A 7,658-nucleotide genomic window follows, 5' to 3' on the forward strand; every position below is an offset into this window, starting at 1 on the left:
GAGGAATTGTTTTAATCAACAATAGGTCAAGGATGTGTGCGTACATTAAATTGGTGCTCGCAAAAAGTGGCGGGGTTTAACTTTTCGCACATCAGTGGCGGGGCTTATCTGGAAAAGATCCATTTGGTGTACAAGCTTGTATTTGCCCTGTCCCTTTTCTCAGTACACCGAGAATACGAGGTTGTCCAAAACTGTGTGATACCGGTAAGGTACACGTTCCACTAGTCGGCTTAAATCTCCGAAAATGAGGCAAGAGTATATGTTGATGGGTTTTTGTTCACCAAATGTCGTTAACAAGTCGAATTAGTCTATATCTGTTCACCTGTACGCTCAACCGAATGCGATATACGCTAACTTTATGGTGCGTGGGATTGAACAGAACAATACAAGACGAACAAACATCATGCAGAACAGACGTAATCCACTACCCATAAGGTTGCTGAAAGTTCTTCGACAGCCCACGATCGATTTCTCCCAGTTTGGGGCTCATCAGGTAGGCGCAGCCCCCGAGTTTCTGTCAACCTTATGTTCTACTTGAACCCAAACTGCACGAAATTGGCGAAACAAATTTGGTTTTGCGGGAGACTCATCTGGAACCCAGCTGAAGCTCTCTTTTATGATGTTTCTAAACCACTGAATGTGCTGCACCAGGCCCTCTCAAGTTTCACTTGGTGCAATATTCAAGATTTCTTTTTCAGCGACCTTATCAGTAGTAACGCGTAATCTCGAATATCGTACCAACTAAGACGTGAGGCGGCCTGGTGCAGCAAATTCAGTTGTCTGGAAACATCACGAACGAGAGGTTCAGCTGGGTTCCGGGTTAATCTCTCGCAAAATCATATTTGTTTGCAAATTAGTCCAGTTCGTTAATCATGTAGAATACTGGCAATTCCAGTTAAGTGGGTTGCCGTTTCAAAAGGGGGACGAGATGGCTCGAGCGCTAATTTACTGACCGGAAGGTCCGTGGTTCGAACTCGAACTCTGCCACTCGACTTCCCCGTCTCAGCTTGGGGGACGTGGCATTATCCCAGCCCTCGTGTTCCCTTCAGGTAGCATGGCCGTTAGGCACCGAAAGGGTGCTACAGCTGAACGATTTTTTTCCACCGGGGCTGTCTGAACAAAATTCAAGCTTCGTAGACAAATTCACCACTATCGAACAGCTGGATACAATAAACGTTAAAAACGAATCCAAATGCTGTGGAAATCCGAACCGACGTACACCTGTGGACAACCTACAGTTAAAAAAAACTGAAATGAAATGAAACGAGATCAAGCCGGGTGGGCCTGAACCCTCTTTCAACCATAAATTTGCTTCAGCCTGGTCACCACTCTGTCGTTACCACCCACAAGAGCATCAAGTAATGCCGGACGCTTCAACTTAGAGCCATTTCTATCCACTCTTGTGCAGCCGTTTCAACAGCGATTGCTCACAAAAGTTCAACGTAACCGTAAGCTATTCATCTTCTTTGGGGCTCATTAGACGCACAATGCTCTTAGCTGCAAAACCTTTGTGAGTGGAATAAAACTGCTTACCCCAAAATGTTGCGTTTTATTGTGCTCAAATCAAAAACCATCCCAATCTACGTTTATATTTTTACAGCTCACCAAATTTTATTGTCCGCTGAAGCAATCATACCGCTGGCGGAAAAAGTCTGGTGGAATACTCTTCCAGTATCGCTGATAACCCGGAGGGGGTTCAAAATATGGGACTCGTACTCTGAACTCGATTGCCTGTCTCTCTTAGTTCACTCTCTTTTTAATGCTTCAAGGCCCACCTAAATCCGCGCCCTCGCTGAACTACCGTAACCTTAGGAATGACCGTGGATGCGGTGACCAAATGCATTCGTCACAAAAGGCCGGCTTCCTAGTAAGGTCGATTCTTCTGGCTCGTCCAGGCCCTGTTTAGGGGCTTGCATCCGACCGACAGGCCCATCGAACTGAATTCTTTGACCCCCCTCATGGTTAAGCCGCCCTCAAAGCAACGTGAACAGTGTGGCTGTACAGGGGGTGGTTGTTCTATCACCGACCTCGGTGCACACCGAGACGAAGAGCGCACCGAAATAGGTTGACCCACTGCGGTGTGGCGACAACATCACAGCTCGTTTCACTGTACGGAGCACGTGCTACCCAAGGTCGACAGTGCTAAAATCTACATCTTGGGTCCGTTAGAGGTCATGCTATGGCATGATCTCAGCTATGCCGCACGGCACAAACACCTATACTGGTCTTCGTCGGAACGATTGGTCCTAGGCTTCAAGACCCTCAGTTTGAATAGCGAGATGTGTGGCATGACAAGGCCACTGAATGAATGATAACTAACGATCAGAGCCCTGGAAAGGTGAAATCGATTATGTCCGTACCCTTGACGAACGTCGAGTAGTGAAAAGAACTGGGAATAGGTACAACAACTCCACAATGGTGGCCACCACGGCGATGGGGGGTTATCTGACCCGTATACCCTGTCTGGGAGGTGTTCACTAGGTTCTGGCTATAACAACGTTGTTCTAGACTCTCTGAGGCCTATCTTCCTGTACGTTTACGATCTATGATTTTCAAACTATCCATTATTGATCTGAAAGTCTACAAACGCCCAGTCCGGTGATTTTCTCAGCAGCAACAACGTCGATACGTCATCAGGCCAGGATGCCGAGGAAAATGTATGAATTCTTTTTAGAACATGATGTGCGGTGGAAAGAGAAATCACACAGTTTCAGTGGTAATGTGAGGAGATTTGGTAATTGTACTCGAGATTTCGTTATGTACTTCAATTCCGTCTATGCCTAAACCTACAGCTGTCGCGCCCTTTTTGAGAATCATCAGTAGTTCACATCTCACGAAATTCCAGCAGAAGTTTCGAACTTGCGGGCTTCCGAATGGTGATTGAACACTTTGACCGTTCAGCCACGAGTAGTGTGATCAACTCACACGCAACTCGTTTGGTACATTCCTTGCTCCAAACGTCACGTACTTGGAGAGCACGTTACTTTCCTAAACTGGTGAATTCTAGCAACGAAAACGTGCACAGGATGACCAAATATGGTGCCGCATCACGGTCGCAGATTGTTGTCGCCGCGGAGTTGTTTATTGGAGAGCACCAACTAAACAGTCACAGACTATTAGACAGGAAAGTAAAACTCTCATATGCACCTTGTTATTAAACAACCGAATATCCGTTTTCTTCTTGAACGCGTCTTCGTGAAATTTCCTGGATATTCATTGACTATCACGCAATTGTGAATGAATGCTGCAAAGCAGTTCGACGAATTCTGTAATAAATCCCACCTTCCATTAAATCAAGGCGGCATTACAAGAAAACCACATACTACTCACATACCTCATCAGTAGTACCCACCGTTACACTATTATCATTATCACTGTCCATTAGTCCTTGTGTCTAGTTGCCATGAAGCTTACAAGCCAGTCGGTCTATTTTCGAGGAATGTGTGCGAACCGCTCGCACTGTGAGCTTTTGGTTTACTGACCTGTGATTACTTATCAGGCTTAGTCCCAATAATGGACAGAAGGGAACAAGCTGTCCGAAAACTGCTCCAAGTTACGCAAAGGCCATTTGACAGGGTTGTTGTTCTGTTCAATAGAACTAGCCCGAAACATCAGGACAGGTCTTTAGACTTTTACGAAGCAGGTGAACGGATGAGGATGATAAGCAATATTCACCACTTATTTCGATTAGTTTGCAGAAAAATACAGTGTATAGTTTAGCGCAGATAGCATAGTATAGTACAGTGCAGTATAGTATAGTGTAGTGCAGTATAGTATCGTGTAGTATGGTACAGTATAGCATAGTATAGTATAGCATAGTATAGTATAGTACAGTATAGTATAGTATAGTATAGTATAGTATAGTATAGTATAGTACAGTATAGTACAGTCAGTTATTGATCTACGCCATCGACAACTAGTCGCACACTGCATAAGACAACCTGCGGTCAGCACACAGCTGAAGCAATCGTTCACCATAATCCGTACGCACCGAGTCCAATTCATGTCAACCATCTAGTTGAATCTCAGATGCTCTAAGCCTGGCCACTTGTGTATTCAGATTTTCGCCAACCACAACGATGCCTGAGCTTTTAGCTCGCCGCAACGGGGCATTCAGAGCGTCACAAAACCTGTCCTTGACGGCGTCGGGACTGCAATCACTTGGGCGTAAGGAGACACAATAAGTAAACACTGATAAACTTCCCGCTTGTGAGACTCCTTCACAGACACTGCCATACGAACCGCACAGAGGCGATTAGCAAAAACTAAGGATCCTTCTGTCCGATCTAGGAAGATAGCAGCCTCTGCACATCCTGCCGTAGCAGCCTCTGGATCACCAGAGCTAGTTCCCCGGAAGCAAGTGGAGAGTGANCCGATCTAGAAAGATAGCAGCCTCTGCACATCCTGCCGTAGCAGCCTCTGGATCACCAGAGCTAGTTCCCCGGAAGCAAGTGGAGAGTGATTGGGTGGTTAGCTCAACCACTGTGCTTGAATCTTGAGTTATTGTTTCGAATACTCAGCGCACAAGTGAGTCCAGTGTGAGAGCAAGAGCAGCTAGTTTCAGGGTGCGGACATTGAAGGCGGCCAGATAGACTGGGTGTCGAGGCTTGAAGATTGATTTGTAGATACCTGGGGATATCGGCGCCATGTGAAGCACAAATGCTGCTTGCAAGACCGTCGTAGAACGAGCGCAGTCATCAGTCCTAAGCGCTGGGCCTGCATGGAGAGAGTTATAAATGGGATGGGGAGGGAGAGAGAGAAAAAAAAGTGTGAGCGAGAAAGAAGGGAAGCGTCAGCAGTAGCGTGTTTTCGCATACCCACCCTGCTGTATGAGCAAGTAAGGCCACCCGGCACCACGCGACGGCCGATGGGGCATGAAATTATTTGTAAATGTGAAATTCGTGGTTGTAAATGGGCTGAAATACTGCCGGGGCCCCTACCTAGACGGACAGATGATCAGGATCCTCGACCAGAGCCTTTATCTCAAAAGCCAGACCGTATGGCAGCGGTGTTTGGCGGGAAATGCATTATCATTTTTATAGAACAGGTCACCACACATGTTCTAACCCTCGACCTGGGCGGACAGGAGACTGTGATTGTCAGACCCCTAACCACTGACCGACCTAGTGTAAAAGACTGCGAGTTTCGCGGGGGCGCACAAACCGTCATACTACGATTAGGCCCAGTCTCCTTGTGACGGAACTTGGCGGTGAACCGAGATGAACACCGCCGGCGTAAGAAGAGTAGCGATGCAACGTTTTTTCTTCATTTTTGTAGATCATCAAGATGGATCGGTCAAAAAACCGCCATTTCATTGAAGCAACAGCCGATCCGCAGGCAGAAAATAATTATTCCCGGGAGAAATTTCACCCGATTTCATGCAGGCTAATCAGGTAAGTGATTGATAGGAGAATAGGTGGCAAAAACGGTTCACCATAGAAACCCACTCACATGACTTGTCCGTCGGTCTGGGAAGCGAACATAGTTGTCATGGCAACGGAACACATGATTGTCAGAATAAATCATCTGTTGACCAACCCTCAAACAAGCGATACGGTTTTGCGTCGGATCTAGCATTGCTTTGGGAACGAGTCAGTAATAGCTGACAAAGTGACAGATTATCGCATATGTAACGATCAACGTGGATAGCCTTCATCAGGAAACACAAAGTTCAGAATCAGCAAAGTTTGATGATCAACCTTGAGGTCATGTCCTCTCACAGTTAGTCGAACTGAATAAATGCTTTTACCAATTCTATTGTAGTAATTGCAGTCGTTTCAGAGAGCACGATACAGGTGTGAACAAAGTTGCATGCGCAAGCTATCAGCGAATGAGAAGCTCTTATTGATGAATGTCAAGTGGAGAGCCATCGACTCACACCTTCCCTTCTGGAAAGCTGGGGTTTTACATCTGTTTTGAGGCAAGTCCAGACCAACCCCAAGATGACATTACGATGTGTACGCGGCTGACACAATTTTTGACGAAGATTTCGTAATAATGGCTGGAACTAACTCGTGATGAACCCACGAAAATTAAGGTTTGCTTGTAAAATACGGTTGTATATCGTTGGGTCTTGTGTCCTTGCAAACCGTTTGAAAGGTGAGTGTCTCATACGAGCAAAATGTTCCCTTTTCAGATCGAGTTTTTTTGTTGCAAACGAAGTTAATCTGTGCTGAAAAACTGAGAAGCACTGTACGGTAGTTCCGTTCTTGTTTAGAGTCAACAGTAGTGAGTAGCTTGCAATTAGACAGGCGCCACTGATCAGTCATTCACACTCATCGATTCACATCACGTGGTCAGGCTGTCTGGGTGATCGGTGATGACTTCTCAGATGGAGGGCTAGTGCAACTTGTGAAATATTCTCATTTCTGAGCAGACTACTTGTAGTTCGATGGCTATGTGAGATGTTAGAATTTCATCCATTCTGTGCTGAAGAACTGTGCAACCATATTGAAAATCTCCAATGAAGTGCGTCTCACGAATCTCCAAGGGCATTTGTGCTTCATTCCTTTCGTCCGATTCATTGATGTTTACTATTCTGACTTCTCGATTATCCCACACTAATGTTTTACGTTTGGGAAGTGGGTTCCAGCAGAACATAAGGTTGACGGAAACTCCGGTGCTGCACCTATCTGACGGGCTCCAAGAGGGCCGAAACCGGTTGTGGGCTGTCGAAGAGTCTTCTGCACTCTTAGGAGTGGTGGTTCCTAACTTCGTCGTTCCCCTCAAACCCCAACATGAACCTCGCTGTAACCGCAAGTGAACAGACGAAGCAACTGATTAACACTAAGTAGCCCACATAACATGCTTTTACCATTTTGTCTTGTTCTGTGACATTTCTGTATCACGCGCACATGTATAAAAGTGCTGCGTGCGGTCCAGTTGGATTTCGAACTCCAGTTTAGTCAAGTCAGTAAAAGCCTCATCATTCTGATGAGTCTTCACCAAAGAAAGGAAGTTTGAACTCTTATTAGAGCTCATCAGTGGTGTACACCTTTGGCCGCACCTGGGTCTGTACTCCGAATATATGACATCTACGAGGTAACACGAATCCACCAGCGCACGCTTGATGCACCCCAATTGTCGCGTTTGAACAGTCGAACGTGTTCACGCTTCATGCTTGAGCGATGTGATTGGTTCGTCCGACAGGTGAAAGTTTCAAACGAGAGTGATTTGAATGTGAATTTGACGAATCCCGCAAGCATCCGCAACTAAAAAATATCAGAGGGTTTCGGACTCGAGAAACGCAGCGCACGGCACTCCGCATCGAAAAGGTGTACTGAACGATGACTGAATGACACAGGGGCGCTTAGCCTTTCACCACGAAGTTGTACATTAGCAAGCACAGTTAAAACTATTGGATAGGAAAGTAAAACTCTCATTTTTAAAAAACTTAACAACCTCATGCGTCTTCTTGAACTTCCGTAGATATTTGTTGTCTCCCCCACAATCGTAAACAAACGCCGCAAAGCAGTCCCACCGGTTCCGTGATAAACCCAACCTTCTTTTTGTGGAGATTTCGTCCTGTAAGAAACAACCTCACTTCTTGAACTTCCGTAGATATTTGTTGTCTCCCCCACAATCGTAAACAAACGCCGCAAAGCAGTCCCACCGGTTCCGTGCCGTGACCAACCTTCTTTTTGTGGAGATTTCGTCCT

General features: G+C 46.0%; 1 protein-coding gene across 1 annotated transcript in view; it reads left to right on the forward strand.

Annotated features, from left to right (window-relative positions):
• Positions 1–403: 403 nt before the first annotated feature.
• T265_10675 (hypothetical protein) overlaps positions 404–7,658 on the forward strand; it is a gene marked incomplete at both ends in the record, with an annotated part of 14,921 nt that continues 7,666 nt past the window's right edge. The window contains 2 exons of the mRNA XM_009177129.1: positions 404–493; positions 5,278–5,393. Of these exons, the coding sequence (XP_009175393.1) occupies positions 404–493; positions 5,278–5,393 (206 nt within the window). The remainder of the gene's footprint in view (positions 494–5,277; positions 5,394–7,658) is intronic.

The sequence above is a fragment of the Opisthorchis viverrini genome (genome assembly GCF_000715545.1).
Source record: "Opisthorchis viverrini unplaced genomic scaffold opera_v5_392, whole genome shotgun sequence".
Taxonomy (NCBI): Eukaryota; Metazoa; Platyhelminthes; class Trematoda; order Opisthorchiida; family Opisthorchiidae; genus Opisthorchis; species Opisthorchis viverrini.